The sequence below is a fragment of the Vulpes lagopus genome, chromosome 18 (genome assembly GCF_018345385.1).
Source record: "Vulpes lagopus strain Blue_001 chromosome 18, ASM1834538v1, whole genome shotgun sequence".
In the NCBI taxonomy this organism is placed as follows: Eukaryota; Metazoa; Chordata; class Mammalia; order Carnivora; family Canidae; genus Vulpes; species Vulpes lagopus.
In genome coordinates, this window is record NC_054841.1 from 25,988,742 (window position 1) to 26,015,857 (window position 27,116).

The 27,116-nt window shown below is 50.6% G+C and overlaps 1 protein-coding gene across 7 annotated transcripts in view; it reads left to right on the top strand.

Moving 5' to 3' along the window:
* Positions 1-27,116, top strand: part of NOL4L (nucleolar protein 4 like) — a 131,007-nt gene that overhangs the window by 74,484 nt on the left and 29,407 nt on the right. Inside the window, exon 1 of one of the 7 annotated variants that reach the window (XM_041732839.1) lies at positions 18,839-18,963. The exons of 2 other annotated variants lie outside the window; for them this stretch is intronic. Coding sequence is in view for 2 of the 5 variants with exons in the window: in XM_041732832.1 (XP_041588766.1) it covers positions 27,063-27,112 (50 nt within the window). In the remaining 3 variants the exon portion in view is untranslated. Of the gene's footprint in view, positions 1-18,838; positions 18,964-19,961; positions 20,137-20,818; positions 23,668-24,236; positions 27,113-27,116 lie in introns of those variants that run through there. 4 more of the 7 variants (XM_041732835.1, XM_041732837.1, XM_041732832.1 and 1 more) reach the window with 4 other exon arrangements.

Sequence of the window (27,116 nt, forward strand, 5' to 3'; positions counted from 1 at the left end):
GGTTAAATTCCACTGCAAAGAATAAAAAAGGCTCTGATGAGGTTTATTTAACAGCAAAATCTATTTGGTATTTACAAAAGACTTTTTTATTTTTTTTTATTTTTTTTATTTATGATAGTCATACAGAGAGAAAGAGAGAGAGGCAGAGACACAGGCAGAGGGAGAAGCAGGCTCCATGCACCGGGAGCCTGATGTGGGATTCGATCCCAGGTCTCCAGGATCGCGCCCTGGGCCAAAGGCAGGCGCCAAACCGCTGCGCCACCCAGGGATCCCAGACTTTTTTTTTTTTAATGACACAAGACGAAACAAGAAAGAGAAGGCAGTGCTGCTACTCTCAAACAAGTGAATGTTCAAGGCAAAAAAGCATTAAATAGTGGAAAGGGAGATAGAACAGGGAAAAAGCAGTTTCCCAGTAAGACTTCAGAGCCTCTTCATCTTGGAGGTCTGCCCTTGGGGGAGGTTGAGGAAATGTTTGGCGCTGTGGAACACAAGTAGCCCCTCTAGACTTTACCATGAGAGGCAGCATCCTTTTTCCATGGCCCCATCATCAGTCTCTTCACCTTTTGTAATTTGTGCTACTGTGCTGCTGTAGCTACTTCTCAGACCAGGATCTTCAAACTTTGAGCATCTCTGTTTGTTTTTAGAAGTGTGCATGGAGCAGCATATGGAGTGGACCCTGTAGTGCTTGTGAGACTGTGGGTGTGCTGCCTTGGCTACCTGGAGTTTAGTCCTGCTCCCTCCTCTCCTCTTTGGGTTCATCCACCAAAGCACACTGGGACCACTTTCTTAGTTCTCAGCTTCCTTCTTTTCTCTCAACTCCTGGCCTTCCTGATTTCCTTTTCTTGACTCTTGACTCCTGCCTCTTAGATGCCCTCAGGCCTCTAGGGTCAGCCTACCGTTACCTTTATGTAGTTGAACTGAAGGGGCCCAACTTGCCTCCATGAGAGCCCAGAAAGGACCTGAAATGGCCCTGGCTCCATTTTCAAGATCTGAGAAGCCATTGCCTAAACCTTTTTCTGTCTCAGTAAATCCCTGGCACTGTGGAGGGTTTGTGCTGCAGCAAGAAAAACAAAAAGCAACTAAGATACTGACCTTGACCAACACTGCTGTTTGGATTTTTCCAGGCAAAGAATGATCCTTGGAGTATTTCTGCTGTGAGATGATGTGCAGGTGGGGTAGTTGCTCTCAGATTGTGCTTTGTGCCCTTCAGACCCTACCCCATGACTCTGGGGTGATTCACGCTCAGAAACAGCATCTTAGGTGCCCTTTATCTTTGTTTTGTTTTGTTTTTTGTTGATTTGCATTCATTTTTATTTTAATTAATGGAATACATATTTTAAAAATCATATAGAAGGACACCTGGGCGGCTCAGTGGTTGAGCGTCTGCCTTCCACTCAGGGTGTGATACTGGTCCAGAGATCGAGTCCCGCATTGGGCTCCTGTGGGGAGTCTGCTTCTCCCTCTGTCTGTGTCTCTGCCTCTCTCTGTGTGTCTCTCATAAATAAATGAATAAAATCTTTATAAATAAATAAATAAATAAATAAATAAATAAATAAATAAATAAAGTGTAGAAAAACAGCAGACCCTGTCCTGGCCTCCTCACTTTAATTTCTTTTTTCCAGAGACAGCCTCTTTTCTTATCTTTTAGCTCTCTCTTCTGGTTTTACCTTTTATTTCTAAATAACATATGCTTATGCTGCTCATTCTTGATTTTTTTTTTATAAATAAACCTGTTTATTCCTTTTCTGATTTTTTTTTTTTATTTAATTATGATAGTCACACACAGAGAGAGAGAGGCAGAGACATAGGCAGAGGGAGAAGCAGGCTCCATGCACCAGGAGCCCGACTTGGGATCTGATCTTGGGTCTCCAGGATCGCGCCCTGGGCCAAAGGCAGGCGCCAAACCGCTGTGCCACCCAGGGATCCCTCATTCTTGATTTTTTTTTTTAAAGATTGTATTTATTTGGGAGAGAGAGTGCACAAGCCAGGAGAGCAGAAGAGAGAGAGGGAGAAGCAGGCTCCCGGCTGAATGGGGAGCCTGATGCAGGGCTCAATCCCAGAACCCTGGGATTATGAACTGAGCTGAAGGTAGACACTTAACTGAGTGTCATCCAGGTGCCCCTGGTTCTTGATTTTTAAATTTGAGCTGTTTTGGGACACCTGGGTGGCTCAGCAGTTGAGTGTCTGCCTTTGGCTCAGGGTGTGATCCTGGGGTCCTGGAATCAAGTCCCCCATCGGACTCTGTGTGGAGTCTGCTTCTCCCTCTGCCTGTGTCTCTGCCTCTCTGTGTGTGTGTGTCTCTCATGAATAAATTTAATTAATTAATTAAATTTGGGCTGTTTTGGTTGATGTTGTTTAATTTCTTTCTGTAGGAGATAAGTATTTATACTATTACACTCTTTCATAAATGCAGGTATTATTTTGCCTTCCTCCTTCCATCAGTATTATTCATACCTCTCTATTTGGATAAATCACTTCATTATCTATATTATTACAACTGTGCATATATTATTCATAGCTGAGTCAGTTAGCATACTATGATTACATTTCCTTTCTTTTGATTCCCTGGAGTTAGCCATTGCCTCTTTTCCCCCAAACTTAGCCCTCTATCTTTTGATCTTGCTTATAACATGTGTCATTTTTATTTTTATGTGATCAAATTTATCTTCTTTTCCTTTAATGACTTCTGCATTTGAGTCTTTAAAAAGCTAAGTGATTCCACTCTACCTCCCTGTTCTCCTTTAGTACTTACTTTTTTTTTTTTAGATTTATTTATTTATTTGAGAGAGAGCAAGAGTGAGTGGTGGGGAGGGGCAGAGGGAGAGGGAGAGAGAATCTTAAGCAGTCTCACCACTGAGCATGAAGCCCAATATGGGGCTTGATCTCATGACCCCTGAGATCATGACCTGAGCCAAAATCAAGAGTCAGATGCTTAAGTGACTGAGCCAGCCAGGTACCCCAATGTTTTCATTTTTTTAATAGACTACTTTTTAGAACAGTTTTAGATTTACAGAAAAATCGAGAAGATAGTACAGAATTCTCACATGACCCCCTGCCCAGGGTTTCCTAAATTATTAACATTTTATGTGCTGTGATACATTTGTTACAATTAATGAACCAATACTGAACCATTATTCATAATGGTTAATAATAATGAACCATTATTGTTAACCAAGCTCCATAGTTTATTTAGATTTCCTTAGTTTTTTACCTAATTTCCTTTTTTTGTTCCACAATTCTATTGGAGATACCACATTACACTTAAGCTCCTCTTGGCTGTGACAGTTCCTAGGCTTTTTTTTTTTTTTTTTTAAGATTTTATTTATTTATTCATGAGAGACACAGAGACTGAGAGAGAGGCAGAGACACAGGCAGAGGGAGAAGCAGGCTCCATGCAGGGAGCCCGACGTGGGACTCGATCCTCGGTCTCCAGGGTCAACCCCCCGTTGAAGGCGGCGCTAAACCTCTGAGCCACTGGAGCTGCCCATTTCCTCGGCTTTTACTTGTTTTTGATGATCTTGACAGTTTTGAAACTACTGGTCAGGTATTTTGTAGAATTCTGGAATTTGATGTTTTTCTCTTTTTTTTAAGGATTTTATTTATTTGAGAGTGAGAGAGATCATAAAGGGAGAGGAGGTGGGAGAGGGAGAAGCAGACTTGCCACTGGGTGGAGAGCCCAATGCAGGGTTTGATCCTGGGACTCCGAGATCATGACCTGAGCCGAAGGCACGTGCTTAACCGACTGAAACACCCAGGTGCCCCTGATATTTTTCTTTTTCTTCTTCTTTTTTTTAAATGATTGATTTGAATTTCACTTCTTTTTCTTTTTTTAAGATTTATTTACTTTTACTTGAGAGAGAGAGTGGGATGGGGAGGAGCAGAGGGAAAGAGAGTCCTAAGTAGACTTCGCACTGAGCACAGAACCTGATGTGAGGCTCAGTCTCACAACCCTGAGATCACAACCTGAGCCGAAACCAAGAATTGGCACTTAACTGACTGCACCATCTAGGTGCCCCTTGTCTGATATTTTTCTCAATATAAAACTGGACTTGGGGGTTAGTAAGAGGAAGACGCAGACACAGAGTGCCATCCTTATCACATCATATCAAGGGTATATACTATCAACATGATTCATAACTGCTGGTGTTGGCTTCAATGGCACCTGGCTGAGATAATGTTTGTCAGATTTTAAAACTATAAAACTACTCTTCCCCCCCCGCCCCCAATACTATACACTTTGGCAGGGAGTTGCTATGTACAGCCCACACCTAAGAAGTGAGGGGTTATAATTTCCCTGCCTGAGGACAAGTTTTCTACAGATAATATTTGGAATTCTTTTGCATCTCCCTTGCTATCTGGGAGATTTGTATCTCCTTCCTCATTTATAAATTCATTTAATCATTTGATAATTTATTTATATGCCTATTGATTTTATACTTTGGGTTATATTCCAATACTATTTTATTTACTTTGAGGCTGAAACTGTTTCAAGTTTTGGCCACTGGGAGCTCCTTTAGTTGGTTCCTGCCATCTTTTGACATACACATATTGAGGATTTAGGGGGGTTGTTTTTTGTAGGATTTCATTTTGTATTGTTTTTGTTTTAGTGTTTTGTTACTTTCTGGCACTTTAAGATGCTCTAGGCTCCTCTTTTATACTTCCTGCCCTCATGCTAGAATCTCAAAGGAGCTCTGATTCCTTTATTGTAGAATCATTAAAAACCACGGTCTGGGTGTTAGGTGTGCTGGGTGTCCTTCCTTTTAGACCCTTTAAGCTGAAAGAGCAAAAAATAAGCATGTTTTTATTTTTTAATTAATCTCTGATCCATTTGGAGCTTATCTTGCTGTATTATGAGATGCGGATCCTACTTTACAGGATCCTGCTCTGTGTTAGCATTGTTTATTAAATAATCTATTTTTTCCCCATTGATTTGAGATGCCACCATTATAATTTACTAAATTTCCATCTGAAACAGAATCTACTTCTATTCAGTCCATTGGCCTCTTCATCTATTCATGTACCAGCTCCCAACTGTTTTAAGTGTTAAGATTAATATGTCTTAATATCTAGCAGGAATGGGTTCCCCTCCTTTTTGTCCTTTTCAAACTTATCTTGACTTGAAAGTTATTTGGAGGGCACCTGGGTAGCTCAGTGTTTGAGTGTCTGCCTTTGGCTCAGGGCATGATCCTGGGGTCTGGGAATCAAGTCCCACATCAGGCTCCCTACTGGGAGCCTACTTCTCCCTCTGCCTGTGTCTCTGCCTCTCTCTGTGTCTCTCATGAATAAATAAAATCTTTTTTAAAAAGTTATTTGAGGGGCACCTGGATGGCTCAGTAGTTGAGCGTCTGCCTTTGGCTCAAGTCGTGATCCTGGGGTCCTGGGATTAAGTCCCACATCAGGCTCCTTGCAGAGACATAGGCTCTCTGCCTATGCTGCCTCTCAGTGTCTCTCATGAATAAATAAAATCTTCAAAAAAAAAAAGTGAAAAAAAATTGTTTAATGCCTAAATATTTTTGCATCTGCTTCTTGGTGGGTCAAGATAACATAGAGGCACTGTTGATCTGACCACACAGATATGAAGTTGAAATGCTTTTACTGCAGGCCTTTCTGTTCACCAAAAAGCAAGGCTGGACTGTGAGCCAGGAGCATCACAATCACAGGGTTAAAACTGAGGGCTATAAGCAAATGACAGCACAGCATTCCCATCCTCCTAAAGATGGTGTTAAGTAAAATAAGGCATTTCTACATTTTAGAGGGACAGTTTTCTTTTTTTATATATAAAGATATTTCTTTATCTGAGAGAGAGAAAGAGAGACAGAGATAGCAACACAGATAGCAAGGGAGAGCACAGAGCTGAGAGGAGAGGGTGAAGTAAGCTCCCCACTAATGCAGGGAGCCTGCAGATGTGGGGCTCAATCCCATGACCCCCTGGGGGCAGACACTTAACTGACTGAGCCAACCAGGCACCCCTAGAGGGATAGTTTTCTTGGAAACTTCTCTTTGAGAGTCAAAGTAGGGAGTGAAAAATCTATTGTCAAATATCTTTTTAATCTAATTTAATTCCATTTTATTTTATTTTATTTTATTTATTTTAAGTAAGCTCTACACCCAATGTGGGACTTGAACTCATAGCCCTGAGATTAAGAGTTGCACACTCTACTAACTGAGCCAGCCAGGCACCTCTGAACTTTTTTGTTATAGGGCATTATTTTGGGGACCATTACATATTATTGAGAATACTCAGGTAGTTTCTAGAAACTTGCTGCAGTTTCCGGATACTCAGAAAATGAGCATAATGGCTGTTTTGCTAGGACAGCCTGGGTTCAGAGAGATCTGTGTGTCTTCTTTCTTCTTACTTCCCTGAAGCTGTGTGGGAAAAAAGAGAAAACAACTAACATCCTGTCTCAAAAGCTGGTTGCCTGATGGAGCCAGTAGATACCTCAAACCTAAACAGCTCATTGTCCTCATCGGTTCTTAAAGGTTCAGTCCTTTCCAGGCTGCTGATGCCTACCCCCATCCATGTGAGGTTGCTGACCTGGCCTTTCAACCTCATTATCCAGGGAAAAAAAGGCACACAGTGCCCCTCATTGACTGGTGCAGGCAGGATAGCTGTCTGGTCCCGCAAGCACAATTCTGCATGCAGGGCTAGCCCAGGGATGCTTTCTATATGTCAAGGGAAAAGCTGGGGGCAAGGTCAGGAGCTGCTACCGGGGCTTCCATAAACAGGCAGCAGCAGCTCTGTTTTCTCGGAGCCCTGACTAGAAACCTCCCCTGAGAGGTACCCCCGGTAGCTGATTCTTGCTCTGTCTTTAAGTACGAGAGAGATCCAGGAGGAAAGGGGGTGTCTCTCCTAGGCTGGGGCAGGAAGGAGCAACTCAAAACATCCAGATGGTCACTGAACCGACAGCTGACCCCGTGACCCCCTTACTCTGGGCCCAGCCTGACTGAGACCCAGAGGAGCCCTGTCTTGTGACCAAGTCCCATTGGGTTGTTCTTGCTGCTGTTTTTAACAACTAAAACTCCTAACTCCAGTTTTCCGAGTTACCTCTTTCATCTAGAGCCAGTGTGCATATGGGGCAGCGTGCTTTCTCTAGCCCTCCCTGTTTTTTTGTTTTTGTTTTTGTTTTTGTTTTATTTTTGTCACATTTTTTGAGGGCAAGACCCTTGGTGCTTTGTCTAGCCTTCCACTGAAGGCTCTGAAATACAAGTCTCTGGGCCCCTGGTGGCTGTGCAGTTGTCGGCTGTGGCTTTTCCATAGATCCTTTGCCCACCCCGACTCTTGCCACCCTTATGACTCCTTCGCAGGTGGGGTGCAGCCGGGCCGTGGCACCCCAGCAAAGAGCTACTGGAGGAGATCTGACCCTAGTGAGAGGGGGGGCGGGCGGGTGAGCCAGGCCTCTGTAACCAGACCTGGGGGATGCGGGAGGGCTTCAGGCGCTTCAGCAGCTGATGTCTGGAGATCAATTAGAGATAATGGCTTTGGGTGGACGCAAAGAAGCATGGCCAAGATTTTCCTGGTTATGATCGTGTTTACCTCATTAGCAGCCTTTTTTTTTTTTTTTTTTTTTTGAGGGATGGCACAGTGCTGCAGTGTGAATTTGTGCTGGCTGCTTTGTTTCGCTCAGGGTGATCAGGCGTGGACCCTGGGCAGCCGGTAGCTCCCCCACCGCCACTCAGACATGGGAGAGAGAGGCCCATGGCTTCTGCTCACAGCCCACCAGACCTGTGCCCTCCCTGTGACCCAGTGTTTATACAGCTTTAAATTTTATTCTTCTTTCCTTCCTTCCTTCAAAAATCACTGAAGTTCCTACTATGTTCTGGACACTGTTCTGAGCATGGAAGATACAGCAGTGAAAGACGGTTAAGGAGCCTCCTCTCAGGGAACTCATGGGCTGCAGAGAAGATAAACAAGTCAATAAAAAATATGCAAAAGTCAGAAGTTTTAGCAGAGAATTAAAATAGGGCCAGTTGAGGGGCACCTGAGTGGCTCACTTGGTTAAGTGGCTGCCTTCACCTCAGGCCATGATCCGAGAGTCCCAGGGTCAAGTCCTGCATCAGGCTCCCTGCTCAGTGGAGAGTCTGCTTCTCCTCTCTCTCTGCCCCTCCCCTGGCTAGTGCTTTCTCTCAGATAAATAAATAAAATATTTTAAAAAAATAAAATAGGGACAGTTGATAGACTGTACTTCTGGGTGAGAAGGCCTCTCTGAAGAGATGACAATCCAAGCCCAGACCTGAATGATAAGCAGGAGCCAAACCTGGGGCAATGAAAGAGAAAAGCCCTTCCAGGTGGAGGAGACAGCAAGTGCAAAGGCCCTGGGGTGGCACAGCAGGGAGACCAGGACAGAGAATGAGGCAGAGACATACTTCTGATAAGCTTGAGCAGGCTGTAGAAGACAGCTGTCTCAGGGCCTCCCAGCTGGATTCAGAGTTTGTTGTGTGCAAACCTCATGCTGCACTTTCCTTCAGAGAGCAGGAGCTTAACTGGGGTGACAGTGAATGGAGATGAGCCCCTAACAAAAAGTCTGGGGACTCTGGTTCTAGGTGTGACCCTGCCCCCAAAAGCTATCTAACTTTCACTTCTCTATGCTGTAGCTTCCCTGTTACTGAAACAGCAGGTTTGGGCCGGACTTCAGTGGTTTCCAAAGTTTGCTTTTTGACAGAAGAACCCCTTCCTTCCAGGACATTCTTCTGGGGAGGAAGCCCAGCATATCAAGGGTTAGCAGCCCTCAGCCATGTCGCTGGCAAAGCTGGCAAAGGGGCCCAGAGTTCTGCCCACCATCCTATGCCCTAGCACCCCCTCTACCCTCCCATAGGACCCCAATAGCAGGGCCTGGATACAGACAGGCAGAAGGGCTCAGCCCAGCATGACCACAAGCAGCCCCGCCTCAGGCCAGCATTCCTCTCTCTCCTGTAGTTCCCTCCTCGGTAGAAGTGAGTAACAGAGCCTGTGCATTGCTATCCTCAGGGTTGTTTTAAGGCTTGGATCTTTGGAATGGCTCTGAGTGCCTCAAGAGAAAAATAGCATAGAAACAGAAGATACGGCAGCCCTGGTGGCTCAGCGGTTTAGCTCTGCCTTCAGCCCAGGGCGTGATCCTGGAGACCTGGGATAGAGTCCCATGTCAGGCTCCCTGCATGGAGCCTGCTTCTCCGTCTGCCTCTCTCTTTCTCTCTCTCTCTCTGTATCTCATGAATAAATAAATAAAATCTTTAAAAAAAAAAAAAAGAAAGAAAAGAAAAGAAACGGAAGATACTTTTTAACTGGTGCACTGCTGTGGCTCAGGAAGTGTCGCGGCACAACTGTGCAGTAGCCTTGGCACCTTTGCCTCCTGCGGAGTTCACAGGGAAAGGAAACCAGCGCTTGTCTTCTCCCAGGCACCACGCATGGACATAGTCCTCTCCCTTAGTTTTTTAAAGGAATTGAAATTCTAGAGAAAAGCCATATAGGAGTGGGGTCCTTGCTGTCAAGTCTATCCATATCCTCAATCGGGAATCCCGTGAGTCAGTCAGCGATGCTTTTGGCTACAAGAATAAAAACTTAGCCAGCTGTATAGCTAAGCACAAAGTTTTCTTTCTTTCTTTCTTTCTTTCTTTTTTCTTTTTCTTTCTTTCTTTCTTTCTTTCTTTCTTTCTTTCTTTCTTTTTTTTTTTTTTTTTTAAAGATTTTTATTTATTTATTCATGAGAAAGAGAGAGAGAGAGAGGCAGAGACACAGGCAGAGGGAGAAGCAGGCTCCATGCACCGGGAGCCCGATGTGGGATTCGATCCGGGGTCTCCAGGATCACGCCCTGGGCCAAAGGCAGGCGCCAAACCGCTGAGCCACCCAGGGATCCCCTCTTTCTTTCTTTCTTTCTTTCTTTCTTTCTTTCTTTCTTTCTTTCTTTCTTTCTTTCTTTCTTTCCTTTCTTTTTTTTCTCCTGAAACAAGAGGGATGGAGGAGCCATTGTTAGTGTTAATGTCTGCAACATTGTTGGTGCCTCTGTGATGTTGCTGACCTTTTCCTCATGTTTGCAAGTTGGCTGCTGTTGCTCCAACCATTTTATCCACAGTCAAGGTCAGAAGAAGATGGGAAGGGGCAGTGTAAGCTGAGTCCAGCAAAGGAAAAGCTTTCCCAGAGAATTGCCAATTTGTTGATACCGCTTTGGTCCTTGTCACATGGCCACCCCCAACTGCAAAGGGAGGCTGGGAAAGAAATAATTTTGTTTTCCTACCCTCTCTAGTTGAGAAAAGGAAGGGAGAAATGCTGAGTTTGGGTAGCAGGTAAATTAGTCCAAAGTATCTCCCATGGCCTGGGATCAGCTGAGCTTGACAATACCTTTGGGTATTAAGATGCCAAAGGCCTGGGCAGGAGAAAAGAGTAATAAAGAAAGAAACAGAGGAGAAGCAGGGAGGAAGGAGGAGAGAAGGAACAGTTGTTGAAGTCCTTCTGTGTGTCAGGTAACCCACATGTCTGGGGAAACTGTGGCTCAGGCTCAGAGAGCTCAGGGAACTTGTCCAAAGTCATAGAGCTAGTGTGAGAGAGAGCCCTGTTCCCTCCAACATTAATGCTGTTATTTCCCAAGGGAAGAGGAGAGAGGGAAGGAAAAAGAAGGTGATGGTGAGCAGAGGGACAGGCCAAGGCCCGAAGAGGCTTCATGGTGGCAGATCTGCGGCTCCTTAGCTCAGCACCACAGTCCTGGCATGTGGGGTGGGACCCAGCACATGGTAGGCGCTCAGTAAAGTTTGTTAGCTGATGTCAGTCTTACGAACTAATTACCTTTCACACCGTCACCCACAGTGTTGATAACTAAGGTTGGGCAAGTGTTCTGTGCAGGCACCAGTCACACCCCCTGCAGGCAGCTCTGTATTTGAGCCTCACAGCAGCCTTCAGAGAGAGTCCCTGTTGCCCCTCAGCCTAGAAATGAGAAAATCAAATCTCAGAGAGGTTAGGTTGCCTGCCTAACCTCTGCCCCCAGAAAACTCCGCTGTTACCCACACACACCCCCAGCTGTGGCCTCCATCACAAAAGGGGTTAGAGTAAAAACGACCTCTTGAGGCCGCCTGTCCCTGCATCCCAGCATGCCTTCCCTGGAGCAGCACCAGGTGGCTGCAGTGTCTTACAGATTGCACAGGGGCCCTCACGCCTCCCGCAGTCACCCACAGAAGAGCCAGCAAGACTTTTCATCCCTGAGGACTCCTCAGGCCCAGCTTCCCTCAGTGGTTGCATGAAGAAGCCTTGGGGTCCCACCAGAGGCTGCCTGCCACAGAGCATCCCCAGCCCATTGCCGGTTCCCAGCCTGAGAACCCATACTTGCTCTGCTGGTTTGTCTTTCTGCTCTGCTGGAGGCTGGTGAAGCATGACTCCATGTGGTCCTGATAAGGGGGTCCCACCTTAGCAGGGTCCCCCACACATTCTGGGGACCCAGACACCCTCATTCAAACCCCAGCACAGCCACTAGCTGCTAGCTCTACAACCACAGGCATGTCCCCTGGTCTCTGAATACCAGTTTCCTCGCTATTGGGTGACTAGATGAGTCATTTAATCTTCCTCTCCCAGAGCCCCTACTCTTCCTGTGCAAAATGGCAATTAATATCAACCTTGTTATTTGGCTGATTCAGTAAGGTAACATATACTACCACCCAGTGTGGGTGCCTGGTGCAGAGTGGGTCACAGCAATTGATTACAACAAACTCCAGGCTGCTCAGCCATGGTAACTGGCTTCAGGTTTCCCCCGCTTTTACAAACATTTATTAAAGTATAACACACACTGATAAGAACACTTATCAGTAAGTGGACAGCTCAGTAAATTTTTCCAAACTGAATCTACCTCCTGTGACCAATTCTCAGATGAAGAAACAGAACATTGTCAGCACCCCAAAGACCCTCCATGCCCCCTGCCAGTCACTACCCCCAGCAAGGGTGACCACTAGCCTGCCTGGGTTGGTTTTGCCTTTTCAAGAACTTTATGCAAACAGAATCATACAACATGTGCTTTTCCACTCACAGGTCTGTCTGTGAGCATCACCTGGCTGTAGCACACACCTCTAGTCTGTTCTGTTCTGTTGCTGTGTGATATTCCACAGCCCCGGCGTGCCACAGCTAGCCATTCTCCATTGGCAGACACCTGGGCAGTTTCCAGGTTCTGGCAGCTATGAATAGTGTTCTGTGACCATTCAAGTCCGTGTGCTTTAGGAATCACCCATACTCGTTCTTTTGTGTGCACACCTAGGAGTGCAAGTGCTAGGCTGCAACTGGCCTTGGCTTTTCAGCTAAGCCTCTCCAAAGGTGCCAGGAAAGAAGGAAGAGAGAAGAGGTGAGGTGCATTTTCTGTGAGAGTTACAAAGTATGGGCAGTGTCGCAGATGATGTGCTAAATTCAGAGCTCTGTTACAGAACTCAGCACTGCCCTGGGCAAAGGGTGGGACAGGGTCCCAAGTGATGGAGCACTGAGTACTTGCTGTGTGCGGAATGCTGCCAGGGACTCTGCTGTGTAAGAGCTTGGCCTGGCCCTGAGAATCCTTGGTCCTGCTGGGGAAATGAGGTAGAAAGCAGGAAACAGGAAGTACCACAAGGGTGTTAGGTAACAGAAGAGTAACAGGGACCTGCCACAGGAGCCGGCCAGGTGGTAAGATTGGCACTCTGGGTTCAGACAGGTCCAGATTTGGCCAGGGCAGAGGGTGTCTTTATTGACGGCCTAACACATCTTTCTCCCTAGCGAACACCCGTGTGTTCTTCAATGCCCAACTGAAATGTCACCTCTTCAGTGGAGCTCTCCAGAATCCACTAGGTCCCTGTCACATGCGCAAAATACTTTCTTCCCAGCAGGTCCTACAACTTTCAAGTACAGACCTAACATACATCCTGTGAACTGAAACCCTGTGGTCACTTATTCAATCTCTCCTGCTGACCTGCAGGCTCCAAGTGGGCAGACCTGTTTCTGTATTGTTCATTGCTGGATCACCCATACTTACCATGGTGCCTGGCAAATGGTAGGGAGTCTATACATATTTGTGGAAAGAACATGTGCCTGAAAGCATGCATGATCAAAGGAATGGAGGGGGTCACACATGGGTGACTGGGGCACAGAAGATGGTGAGTCTAAAGCAGAGGTTCACCATTGGGAACAGAAGGTGAGTCTAAAGCAGAGAACACCATTGGGCTCGAACACCAGCCCAGGGAGCTGCAACTTGATTCTGTGAGCAGCTGGGAGCTATTGAAGGTTTTTGAGTAGGAGAGTGAAATGAACAGAGATTAATGGATGATGCTTTAAAGCAACACATCACTGAAAAGGAGATTGACAAAATTGTAATTTTTACCTATTGTGGTTGTTAGGAAAGGATATTTCAACAAGTCAGGCTCTTTTAGTTCTATCCATATTGGGAAATTTATCTAAACAGAGAAGGAATGAGGAAGCAGTATCAGACACTTTCTCCTAGATTTCAGCAAAGGTGTCAAACCGACTATGAGGTTGCAGCCAGCTGTGTAAAAAATCAGCAAACACAAAGAATAAATGGTTAAGCCAAGCTACTACCCAACACACAGATCAAGTATTTTGAATTCAGGCATATGAAGCCCTTGGTGCTTTCATCCATGTTCCTCTTTCCTGCTGAGATGCCCTACCTACTTGCCACCTGTCACATTCCTCCTGCCTTCTTTGGTTCAGAGTAGATGTCACCTCTTCCAGGAACCGCCCACCCCACCCCAAGCCCTTCCTTTATCCATGATTGTCTGCACCTAGAACACCTCTCTGCCATGGTCTGGGTTTAACTGGACAGTTCATGGAGGGTAGAGGTGAGTTAGCCCTACCAGATATTAAAATATATTCTAGAGCTATAATATTGAGACAGGAATAGATCAATACAACAGAAGAGACAATTCTAAAAATAATGGGAAATCAGCATGCTATAATGTTGGTCTTTCTATTTTTTCTTTAAAGATTTTATTTATTTATTCATGAGAGACACACACAGAGAGGCAGAGACACAAGCGGAGAGAGAAGCAGGCTCCCCATGGGGAGCCTGATTCGGGACTTCAACCTAGGACCCCAGGATCATGACCTGAGCAGAAGGCAGATACTTAACCACTGAGCCACTCAGTTGTCCCAGCATTGGTCTTTCTAATCCATGGATAAAGATGAATTATATAAAAGATGGCATGGGGGCACCTAAGTGGCTCAGTCATTTGAGTGATGGAGTCTTGGTTTCCCCTCGGGGCATGATCTCAGGGGTTGTGGGATTAAGATTCTGTGTGTGGCCTTGAAAAATTCTCTCCCCTGCCCCTCCCCACACTCACTTGTGCGCACACACTCTCTCTCTTTCTCTCTAAAAAAAAAAAAAAAAAAAAAGATAAATCCTTAAAAATAAATTTTAAAAAAAGATGGTATTAGGACAATTTGGAAAGCCATTTAAAAAAATACAAATTAGGGGATCCCTGGGTGGCTCAGCGGTTTAGTGCCTGCCTTTGGCCCAGGGCGCAATCCTGGAGTCCCGGGATCGAGTCCCATGTCAGGCTCCCAGCATGGAGCCTGCTTCTCCCTCCTCCTGTGTCTCTGCCTCTCTCTCTCACTCTCTCTATCATAAATAAGTAAATAAATAAATAAATCTTAACAAAAAATTTTTTTTTAAAAATACAAATTATATTTTTACCTCACTACTTATATGGAGATAAATTACAGACTAAATACAGATTTGGGGTACCTGGCTGGCTCAGTCAGTAGAACACATGACTCTTGATCTCAGGATCCTGAGTTCAAGCCCCACACTGGGCACAGGGCTTACTTAAAAAGAGAGAGAGGGCAGCCCCGGTGGTGCAGCGGTTTAGTGCCACCTGTAGCCCAGGGCGTGATCCTGGAGACCCTGGATTGAGTCCCACGTCAGGCTCTCTATATGATGCCTGCTTCTCCCTCTGCCTGTGTCTCTGCCTCTCTCTCTCTCTCTCTCTCTCTCTGTCTCTATGAATAAATAAATAAATCTTTAAAAAAAAAAAGAGAGAGAGAGATTTAAGTACAATGAAGCTATAAATGCTCTACAAGAAAATATGGGTGAATTATTTTTATAATCTTTGAGTGGAATAAAACCTTTGTTTTGACCTGAAACCCTTCAGCCCTAACAACAACAACAACAAAAATTTGAAGGTATAAAAATGTAAAATTTCCATATGGCAAAAAACCCCATCATAAATAAAATAAAAATTAGACACAAAATTCTTTTTTGTTGAAAAAAAATTTGCAAAATATATGACAAAAGATTAAATTTCCTTCACAAAAAAAAAAAGACCACCAACTCAAACAAGGAAATGGGCAAAGAATATGAACAGGTTGTTCTAACAAATGCAAGTGACCAATACATGCATGATACACATAACTATAATGCTCACACTCCCACATGAAGAGAGGCAAAGGAAAATAAGAGATACCAATTTGCACCTCTTAGATTGGCAAAGACAGAAGAAATTGCTAATACTAGGCATTGGTGAGCCCGTCATAAAACGGGAACTGCCCCACATTGCTGGTGGCTGAGAAAAGTGGTACAGGACTTGTGGAGGGGGATGGCAATCTCTGTGAAAATCCAGAGTCCTGATGATGATGATAAAAGTTGCCATTTACCTAGTACTCCCCCAGGGGAAGAGACCAAACTGCATTTTATGACCTGACCTCAGAAGTCATACACTCTCATTTCCACAATACGTCATTGCTTCCACAGCCCTATTTATTCATCATGACAGGGCACTAGGGTGGGTACCAGGAGGTGAGGATCACATGGAGACATCTTAGAGGCTGGCTGCCACAGTGTCCAATTTCAAAGGAGAACTTTTAAATGTTTTTGGAGAGAGAGCATGAGTGGGCACGCCCAAGCAGAGCCGCTGGGTGGGAAGGGCAGAGGGAGAGAGAATTTCAAGCTGACTCCATGCTCAGAGCAGAGCCTGATGTAGGGCTGGATCTCACCACCCTGAGATCATGACCTGAACCAAAATCAAGAGTTGGATGCTCAACCCACTGAGCCACCCAGGCGCTCCTCAAAGGGGAACTTTCGATGTTAAATACTACATTAAGCACACTATCTTATTATCCACTTTGGAGATCAGGAAACTGAGGCTTAGAGAGACTTAAGTGTGGTGCCTGAGATCACTTGTCTAGTGTCAGAGTCAGAATTTAAACCAGTCCCGCTCTCTCTCTCTCTCTGTGTGACTGTCATAAAAAAAAAAGAAAAATTAAAAATAAATAAATAAACCAGTCCCGTATGGCTGGACCCTATTCGACTTCCTCACTGGTCTCCCTGCTGCCACTCTCACTTCCTTATAATCTCATCCCCTCTGGTCTAAAAACATAATGCAGATTGCATCATTTCCTCACTGTTAGAATAAAATCCATATACCTTACAGTGGTGTATGTGGCCCTGCATGATTGTCCCTGAATACTCTCTCACCATTCCCCACCCCCACCCCAGCCCATCTTGCACTGGCCACACTGGTCACCTTTCTGTTCCTCAGACATGCCAAATCCCTTCACCCCTCAGGGCCTTGGCACCAGCTCTTCCCTCTGCCTGGAAGACTGAAACCTCAGGTCTTCACCCAGTTGTCACCTTCAGCCACCCTGGGGTCAGGGTAAACATTGTCTTATTCCTGAGCTGGGGGCCTTCCCTGACTACTCAGCCCAGAACTAATGCTTGTCTCCACCCTCAAGCCCTGTCTCTAGCACCCGCCTTCCTTCCTGAGCCTCTCTACCTCATCTCCATCTTACTCCTTGTTTCCAGGATCCAACCAAGATTTGAACTTTGCATTTAGTTGTTCTTTTTAGTTTCAAGACTTAGAAAAGCCAAATTAATAACAATGACTCTTTTGGAGAGTCAGGACAGTTGCGTTGTGGAGGGTCTCTCTGGATTTCTTATCTGATCGTCTCTTCATGATGTGACACAGGTTAGGCATTTGGGGGGAGAACACAACATGGGTGGTTATTGCATCTCCTCCTGAGGTGGGCACATTGTCAGGTGGCCCCTTTTGGGGGCTATTGAACTTGATCACATGGTTGGAGGGTATCTGACAGTCTCTTTGCACTGTTTGCAAAGTCTGACGTGAAGGGGACGTGAAGGCAGTACTGCCCCCTTAAGCATATGGGAGCAGCCTTCCCTGCCATGATCTCCCACCAGACTGGGGCCAAAGAAGGGACACATCACTGGGAGAATTAGTGCTCAAGAAACTAGGTCATGCCATTCCTTGTTGGGACCTGTGCTATGGCCACTTTAAGGATGGAGGGAGTTGTCCAAAGGCACAAGGACACTGAAAGCACCCGGCACAAGGTTACTGAGGAGTGGCAGCTCCTGCAGGAATAAGGATCCGGGAGATTTCTGCGGGCTCCAGCACACAGGAAAACTCACCTAATTTCCATTGCTGCTCAAGGGCCAGGTTTCTCTAGGGCTCCCAACTGCTTTCTGTGGGCTGAGTGGGGCTGAGGCTGTTTTATCTCAGGGATGGTAAATGAGTTCACATTTCATGCCTAGAGAAAATCACTGTTCTGCTCTCCTGGGCAGTACTGGCTCTCTTTATTAGTCAGGGAAGAGCTGGGTTATCTGGGTTCAATTCCACCTTTGAACTGCAGTTGGATTTGGCTTTATATTTCAAGCCCAGATGTCCACCACTGCTGTGAGATAGTGACTCAGGCCAGGAGAAGTCAAAGGTCTCTAGAAATGTGGTGGGAAGAGATGGGAAATCCGGGGCCTGAATTATCTCATTTTCAGAGTGAGGAAGGGCATTTCCCCATGTTGGAAACGCCCAAGTTTCCCTGGATGAACTTAAGAGTCCCGGCCTCTAATTAAAATTCTAAAAGTCATCGTTGGGCACCAATACGTGTGGATGTGGACATGTGTGCTGCAGCCTCCAAACCATCCCCGCCACGAAGGATGAGAAGTAAAGATGTGTTAGAGAAAACCCGGAAGGGTGCCTTGGTTTGAAAACACATTCAATTTCACCGAGAAAAGGTGCTAATGAATAACGTGCGTAGACCCTCTTTTAAAAAGACAGTGTAAGTTCTATATTGACTGAAAAACCTTTTGAGTGCGTGGAAGGAGGTGTGCTCTGCGTGCCTTTGATTTGATGTGTTGCCATCTTATCTTCCTGATGGGTGAAGGCCGAGCTCTCTGACCCTGCGGTGGTGTACTTCCAACTCACACCTGTAGAGGGAGCCTCGCCTACCTCGGATTGTTCACAATGCAAAGCTTTCAGTGAAAGAAAGAAAAAGGCTTTTTAGAGAAAAAAAGTTGGAGGGTTAAAGGCAGTCTGTTTCAAAATTGCAAACAATCGAGATGGCTGTCTTGGCTTTTTCTTCCTCTTCTTTGCTGGTTCCACTGTGAATGAGTTGTAGCGTAAAGTCGGGAGAAATTGCCCTTCTTTTTCGGATGCGACTAGAGGGACCAGGAGGTGGGATCGTTGTTGGTATTTTTGTTTTGTTTTGTTTGACCATTTGCTCACAGAATTCCACGAGGGCAGCTCCTCCCCCCTGTTAGAGCCCAAGCTTTTTCTGAAGGCCGATCCGTTGTCGCGGAGGTGGTGAATCTGAGGAGGGGGGACATCTGCCCTTGACCCATCTTCTCTGTTGGGGTCTAATTGTGCTGTCTGGGGGCGAGCGAGTTGTGTTCCAGGCGGAGCCAGGGCCGGCTTGCAGGTCCAGGGTCCGCCCCCCACCCCGCGGCGCCCCGCGCGGGCTTCTGCACCCGGCGGACGAGGTCTGTGGGTGGGTGCGGAGGCGGGCGGCCCGAGCCGCAGGGCTCTCCCCTCTCGCGCGACGCTGGGCCCGCGGACAGCACGCACCCAGGTCTGGGAGGGAGCAGCCTTCTTGATGTTTTCCTGTTACTTTACAACTGGAGCTTGCGCGCCGGGAGGAGCCGGTACCCGTGGTCTGGAGGAGCACAATGACCGGCGGGCGGAGGGGGGTGGCGGGGCGGGCGCAGAGTCCGCGGCGAGCGCTCGGGATCGCTGAAATGTTTGGTGGGACAGGTGAACGCATCCCGGAGTCCCGGGCGCCCGCGGGGAGGAGGGCGGGGAGCGAGGGAGGGTGTAAACTAAGTGGTGGGCGAGAGACAAAGGAAGAGTGCAGGAGGCGAGGTGGTACGGAATGTGGGAGGGGGAGGGGGCGGGGGCAGAGGTGGGCAGCGCGCCGGGGGGACCCGGCTCCAACTTGATGGAGAAAAGGGGGGCCCGAGGTGGGGGTGGGGCGCAGAGAGCTGGCCACGTGCCTGGCTTTCCCAGACCGGGTCTCGCGGAGACCGCCCGGGGACCCAGCAGCCCCGCCCAGCGACGACCCGCGTCCCCGGGGAACCAGGAGACGCGAGGGGGTCCGGGGCTGCCCGAAGGCCCCAGGGCGCCGAGAGTTCCTAATGGTGACTGAGTCACTTTCTTTGGGCCAAGTCTCTCCTCTCCTGGCCAGAACGCGGAGAGCCCGCGGGCCGGGTGCCCCCCCAGCGCCCCCAGCCCCGCCAGCCGCGAAGACTGCGGCCTCCTGGAGCGAGGGGCGAGGGGCGAGGGGCGGGGGCGGGGGGCGGGGGGCGGGCCCAGACCCCACCGCCTCCTTTCCTGAGCTCGGCCCCGGGCAAGAACCTTCCTCCGAGCGCTTCCCCCTTAAGAGCGCTCTCCCCCCGGAGCGCACGGCGGCGCGTCCAGCGCGCCCTCATCCCTCCCCCACTACCTGCCCGGCGCCCCCTCCCTCTTGCCACCTCCCCCGCCCCCCGCCTCTCCCTCCTTTCTCCTCTCCGGGTGCCTCCTTCTCCTCCCTCTCCCCCTCCCCCGTGCCCACTCCTCCCTCTCGTCAGCCCCTCCACCTCCTCCTCCCGCTGCTCCTCCTACTCCCCCGGCGTGCGCCCTCCCTGCGCTCCCCTCCCCCCGGCCCCCGCCCCGTGCCCGGTCCCGCCCCCCCGCCTCCCCGTGCCCGGTGCCCCCTCCCCCTTCCTCCTCCGGGCCGCGGCGCCGCCGCCGCTGCCGCCGCTCGCCTGGGCCCTCCCCCTGGCCACCCCCGCCCCCGGGCCGGGCAGTGACGCGCCGCGGCGGTGCCAGCCCCTCTCCCCGGGCGGCCGCGGCGGCGGCAGCAGCAGCAGCTGGAGCTGGAGGGCTGTCACTGCCGCCCGCCCCGCTCGCCCGCCGGGCCCCGCCGTCTCCGCCTCGCCTCCCGCCCAGGTACGGAGTCCGGCCCGGATCCCCGCGACCGGGCCGTTTCCGGGCCCCCGGCCGCCGCCCCCCTCCTGCCGCCGGCCGTTGAGCTGCGGTTGGGGGCGTGGGGGGCTGGGGCTGCGGGGAGGGGGGCGCGGGGGGGCGCGGGGCAGCGGCTGCGCCTGGGCGGAGCGGGCTGGGCGGGGGGCGGGTGAGTGTAAGCGAGCGGGCGTGCGGGCCGAGGAGGCGCGCTCCGGGGGCTGCAGGGTGCCCGCGAGGTGTGCCGGGCCGCGGGCCCGGGGGGCGGCGCGCGCCGCGGGGCCGGGGGGCGGCGATTGTGTGCGCCGCGCCGCGCCGCGGTATTGTGCGGCGGCCGCACGGTTTGCAGCGGGCTGGGCACCGCGTCCCGGGGAGGAAGGCGCCGGCCGGGGGGGGGGGGCTCGGTGACCGCCGCCGCCGCCGCCGCGAGAGGGGAAGTGGACTGCGTTTGGGGACCTGAGGACGGGAAGCGTTGAGCGGCTGGGAGGGGCGCCGTGCCTGGGCGCGGGGAGTTGAGCCGAGGTTTGCAGAGTTGAGCCCACTTCGGCAGGCGCCGGTCCCTCCGCGGAGGGGCCCGGGTGCCCTTGTCAGGTGTGGCGTCGGGGCGGAAGCGGGGGGCGGCGGCGGGGGCGCGTGGGGCCGGCGGGCGGGCGGGCGGGAGGCGGGCGGGCGGGAGGGCGCGCGTCCGGGTCAAGTTGGCTTTGCACCTCGGCCGGCCGCTCCGCTCTCGGCCCTCCCCGCCTAGGCCTCCGGGGCCGCGCACTTTCTCGCGGGGCAGGGTGGGGGTGTGCCGTCCACATTTTTTATTGCGGCTGCTCGAGTTCAAAAGTGACCTGCACCCCCACCACTCCCACCTGGAGGAGCATTTGCCGGAGTCCGGCCGCCCCTACTGGGCCAGCTTCCTGGGGGAAGTTCTCATTAAGCCTGGCTAATTAGCATTATTCCTGGAGAAAGGTTAAGGTTAGACCGTCCTTCTCCTTACCGGGAGGCCCACCCCCCTCTTCCCCATTCCCGTCTCCCTTCCCCCTCCCCAAGAGCACAAAAGCACAAAAAGAAAGTGTGAAGAGGCGCAGATCAATGGAGAAGCCACAAACCCATTAATTCAAATGGAACCCTTTTTCCCCCCTCTAAAACATTGATTTTTCTTTCTGTCTGCTCTGAGGGGAGATTAATAACCTCCTGATTTCACCTGAAATGGTGTTTGGACTCTGTGATTTCCTCCTCTTTCTGAGAAGGATTGTGGCTTGAAATAGATTCTCCCTTGAGATAAAGCCCTACTTATCCCAGAATCAGCTGGAAACCCCAGCCTGGGGCCCCCAGCCTACCAGGTGGGGCTCTCACAGCTCCTCTGGGGAGTACCATCTGTGTGACAGGAGTAGGGGTGCCAGCTTGCCCCCCGCTTCTGGGATGTAGGTTAGTCTGGGGGAAAGACCCACATATGGCCCAGTCCCTGTGGTAGGTTAGTCCTTCCTTAGTAAATTACCCCTTCATTGGAAAACCATTAGGGCCCAAATGTGCCTTTAAATAATATCAAGCTCCTGTCTAATGCCAGTTCAAGCTGGGCTTGTTATAAGACAGCACCTCCTCCCACACCCACCCTACCACCGCTGGGCGACAGGACCCCATTCAGCAACTTCCTGCAGCAGAGCACCCCAGAACTTTCCTCCCAGCTAAGGAGGCGGATGGGGGGGGACCGTCTATGGCCTCAGCCACCCTGAGCTCCTGTGGAGCTGGGCCACCCCACGAGTTGCTCAAGAACTTTTTTTGTCTCGTCTGGGTCCTTTTCTTGGAAGGAAACTCCCGCAGGGGATTAGCTCAGAGTGGTTCCTCTCCAGCCCTCCTTTTGGCTGGAAGAGCCCTGTCTGCTGCAGTTCATCTCTCCGGCCACCCTCTTAAAGAGACCCCTGTTAATGCCAGGGCCTGGGGTGTCAGTGAGGCCCTCGTGGTGAGGACTGCTGGGAAAACAGCCAGTTGCCTTTGCCTGGGAAACAAAAGCCCGTTTTACACTAGTAGGAAGGTGTTGAAAATGCTCCCTCCCCAGCGCCCAGGCGTTGGCGGAAGGCAAGGACAACAGAGCATCCCCATATATATGTGTGCTTCTGACAGACCCCGTGTGTGTAGAGAGAACACCTAAAAGGTGGTAGGTGATTGGCTGTCTCAGCTCTCCTCACTTCACATTTCCCAGAAGGGCTTGTATGACTTATGGCTAGTGAGCAGAGGAGGTGTGTTAGCAGGAAGGAGCGGAATTGTGCGGGGAGTGTCCTTGGGTGGCCAGGTGGGCTTGGAGTGTAGCATGAAGCGGCTGCCTTGGGACCCCACAGCTCCCAGGTGCTGTGGCTCAGACCACCCTAAGATTTCATTTGTGCAATCCCTTCACTACAGGGATTTGAACCCTTGTTGCTTTAAATCCTGGGGTTTTTTTGTCTTCCATTAATAAGCCATCTGATGAGCTGAAGTGGTTAAGTTGGGGTCAAATGCGGTTCAGTACCTTCTTGGCATGCTTAGAAGGCTGTGTGTGTAGTGCTCGCTGACATGGAGACAAGGCGCAGAATTGCCTGTCCTGAAGAATTTCCAGGGCCTGGAAGGAGCCTGCAGGTGTTCCAGAAGGAGGTGCTCACTTTCAGTATCTTGCTTGCCTGCCTCCTTGGGGTAGAGCTAGTGCTGGGGCAACTGTCCCAACCTGGTGACCTTTCTGGCAAGAGCTTCAGCCTCTCATCAAACAGACCACAGGGGTGAGACAGAAGGGGTCTGTCTCCTGCCTGGCCCAGAACCACCTCTAGCACATCCCTGCCCTTCCCCACCCCCGCTTCTCTGAAACACACACCCAGGGCTCCTGGTCAGGGCTTATGGCTTACAATTGCACTAAATTCTCAGCAAATCCTCCTCCTTTTTTTTTTTTTTTTTTTTTCTTCTCAAAGCAAGTGGTAGAGATAGAGTTACAGCTCAGAGGAAAGGCCTGGAAAATGTTGTGGGAGGCACGCCCCAGGATCCCTGTCCTGGAGGATGCAAATGGCTCAACTTCAGAGGCACCAGGAACCTAGTTCCCAAGAAATTGACCCCAGTTGTAAAATAATCAGGTTACTGATAGCACCTGCTCCTAGTTACCCGCCATGGATACAGGCGCGTTTCCACCATTTCCCCTCTGCTCTCCCATTTTCTCCTCCTCCTAGGCTGGGCAGTGGTTGGTGCTCGTTTGCCTGCAGAGGCGGAAGGGCCACGGAACCTGGGTGGAGAGAAACTGAACCTGCCCATGAATTTTGGACTGAAGATAAGAGCAGGGAGGGTTTAGTCGGTTCCTCTCCTTCTGTCCAGAGTCAGGGCTCCCAGCCTGGGGTGTGTCCCAGAGGTCAGCTAGGTGCTTGCCCACCCGCTCCCCACACATTCTTGAGTTCTCTCTTGGGGAAGGCAGTTGTCACTGTCCCCTGGAGACCCACAGTGGCTCAGGCCCTTTGGTGCTCAGTGATGGACTTTCATCAACAGGTGGCAAGTCTGTAGGCTTCCAGGTGTCTGAGGGCAGAGGTAAGAGGGGCAACGGTCTGGTCACTCATGTGGGGCCTGGGGAGAGAGGGCCCAGAAGTACTCTTTGTATATACTCTTTGGTTTTCTAATGCAAAATCTGTTGAAGTGTGTTTACAGAAAGAGAGAAATTAGTAGAACAGATTCCCTTGCAAGCCCAGAAGGGAAAAGTCAGAGGTGCCTGACTCGGGAGCTCTGGGAGCCAGGGAGAGCACCCTAGGTCAGTGCACAGACCCTGCCACTCGCAGACCCATGCCTCCTGCCTCCTGCCACTCCCTCCGGACTTGAGCTTGTTCCCAGCTCCGCACGGTCGCTGATGGGCTGGGAGCTGTGCATGCTGCTAATTGCCTGTGTAATTAGCCCGCTCCTGGAGCCCTGGCTCTGAGCAAGTGGGTGAAGTTTCAGTCTGTCCTCTGCCGATGGAGGCTGTGCTGTCGCACCGGGTCGCAGGGGCATCTGGGAAGGCTACTCTCCCCCAGACAACCCTGAAAGTAGAGTTGTGGCAGCCGTGTCAGTTTGACCAGGACTTACTCATTTGCTGTTTTTAAGTCAGGTTTATGGCACTGGATTCCTCATTAAAAAAAAAAAAAAAAATTGGCTGTAGCAGCAGTGTCAAAATGTTAAACAGAAGCACCGCCTTCCAAGCTAGGATCCATGGAGCAGAGCCTGGGGGCATTCACGGGAAACGTCCACAGCCCCTGTCTCTTGGCTCTTAGAGGCAGGTCAGAATTTTTTGCCGGTGTGTCTCCCTAGATAACAAGGTCCTAGGAGAGAAGAGCTTGTCATCTGCGTCCCTAGAGCAATATGAGCACATAGTAGATGCTCAGTAAATGTGAGTCGCCTCATTGCAGAGAGCGCATGTGGGAGTGTGTGTAAATATAGCTTGTCTCCCGCCAGTTTCCTCTGGGTCTCATCCTGAGACGCTCTGTCGTTCCAGAGTCTGGTTCTCCCAGTTGAAGGGAGGAGGTGCCGTGAGCCAGCTCTGTGGTGTGGTGGCACTGTGATGTGGGCTCTGGGGGCAGACTGCCAGGGTTCAGAGCCCAGCTCTGCTACTAGCTGTGGTGCCCTTGGGCAGTTGGGGCAGGTCTCCTAGGGGCAGGTACCAGATCCTGAGATAGGCCTGACATGGGGGCCTGCCCTTTTTTTTTTTTTTTTTTTTTAAGACCATTGAGAGGAAATCTACTGAAACTGTCGCCCGGAAGCCCCCTATGTGCGGGCACTGAATGTTCTTCATTATCGGGTGATTGCAAAGTCAATGTGAAATGTAGCTCGCCTCTTCCTAATTAGACTTGTCGGGGCAGGGAAGGGCGGAGGGGGTCATTTTGGTGGACAGTTAAGCGATCTGAGTCAGAGACACCCTAGGCTCTGTGTGGGGTGGCTGGCAGCCGCAGCAGGGAGACATTGCAGGGTGGCTCGCTGCCACCAGCCTGCCAGCCAGGATCCAGGTCTCATTGGTCGCTATTCAAGAACTGTGTGCAGTGGGACCTAGTGCTTAATTGTCAGACTTGGGCCACATCCTCCTCATTAAACACCGGTGTCCTGCCAGGCACTCAAGCCAGCTTGCGGTGTCTCACGGGCCTCATGGGGGGTCCAGGAAACCTCCGGCCTCTTCCCCACCATCGGAAGGACTTGCAATTTTCCAGGGAAAGATGGGGTGCAGTCCCCCAGTTCATTGACATGGCCCAGCTGAGGGGTTTGTGCCTAACTGCAGGGGCTCCTGATAGAGGCCGGCAGCTGGTACAGCTGGAGCCGGTGGGCGAGACGGTTGGGACTCGGGTTGTGGAGTGCCACGGTAGGGTGGCTATTCCCGGTGAGGGGCAGCCCGAGCTGAGGCTCGGCAGGCAGGCAGGACGGTGTGTCTGGACCCTGAGGATCCTACGTCTCTGGCGCCGATTGTAAGCTCGTGACCTTGGACAAACACCTCAACCCCTCAGAGCCTCAGTTTCTCTTCCATGGAGTGGGGCTGGTAACTCGCCTGAGCTGGTGGGCCTGTGGGGAAGATGAAATGAGAGGAGCCGAGAGGAGCTTTTGGCACCTAATGGACTTTGGCGGTCGTTAGTGTTTGCAGCTTGGTGGAGTGAGGGCAGAGGGTGGGCACCTTGAGTGCTGGCACCCAGCAGAGCCATCTTCTCCTTGCTCCTCGGTGAGAACCCCGTGTGTCCAGTGGGGCAGTCCACCAGCCTTTCTCCGGGCTGCAGACCGCCCCGCCCAGAGTTGTGTGGGCCTCGACAGGGGACACTCTCATGTGGCTCTGCTGCCCCTGGCCTATCTCTCTGGCCACAGTGGACTCTGCTGCTCCTCAGACCCACTGGCATATGCTGATGCCCGGAAGGCTCCCCGAGTAGCCCCCCCCACCCCCATGGCCACCTCCTTCACTTATTCCAGGCTTCCGCTCAGGTGTTTCCTAACGGTGAGGCCCTCCCTGGCCGCCGGACAGACGCAGCCCTGCAGGCCCGGCTCTCCTGCTTACTCCACTGTGTTCTGCCCTGGAGCCCTCCTCACCTGGTCGGTCTGTGTTTTTCTGCTGATTTTCTATCTCCTCCCCGGCCGGACAGTGAATGCCAGGAGGGCCGGGGCTCTGTCTCACCCACTGCAGAATTTACCAACACCTAAGAAAGGTGCTTGGCACATAGTAGGTGTTTAGTAAATACAAGCTGTTGAATGGATGCAGGAAGGTGCTGAGTAGGTGGTGCTTCCAGATGCTAATAGATTCACTCTGTTAAATCCCAAGTGTTTCAACAACACCCAGGAGCCAGGAGAGGGCCTCCCTGCCTCAGGTCAGACCCAGAGCACAGTGTGTCCTATGCAGCCAGGAAAGAGCAAGGGGCTTGAGCAAGGGTGCCCCCATTCCTGGCTCCGGGAGCCTGGATGGTCTGTCGCTTCCAAGGGTCCCCTCTCCTCCCCGCCTCCCCTCCCACTCTTAAGCCCCATCCTGGAAGCACAGGGGAGAGTTTTGTTGTCCCTTTGTACAGAGGGAGACTTTTGAACATGTGTGTTCCTCTGGGTATGAGAACACAGTCTGAGTGAGTGTGAGTGAGTGTGTTTGCGCCCCAGGGAGACTGGGTGGATGTGCCTGTGTATAAGGAGCAGAGCAGCCTGTGGGAGGGAGGCAGAGTGTGAGCATGAGGGTGGGGGGGTAGTGGGGAGGGGGAGAGGGCACAAGAGGACACAAGAGGACACCTGGTCTCTGACCCTTGAGGCTCGGGGTCGGCCTCCTGGGGACCCCGGAGCTGGGCAGAGCTGGCGTGGTGGCCCAGCTCCATGGTCCAGATCCAGCCGCAGAGGGTACACACTCGCTGCACAGAAGCTGTAAATTCCAGGAAACTCCCTGCCAGCCCAGCGTGGTGGGGGAGGGGTGGAGGAGAATCCACACTGGTTCCCTAGCACTTGGAGAACAGATGTGTCTGCCTCAGGGACAGCCTCCGAAGAAAGTTCTTCGAACCAAAGTGTGT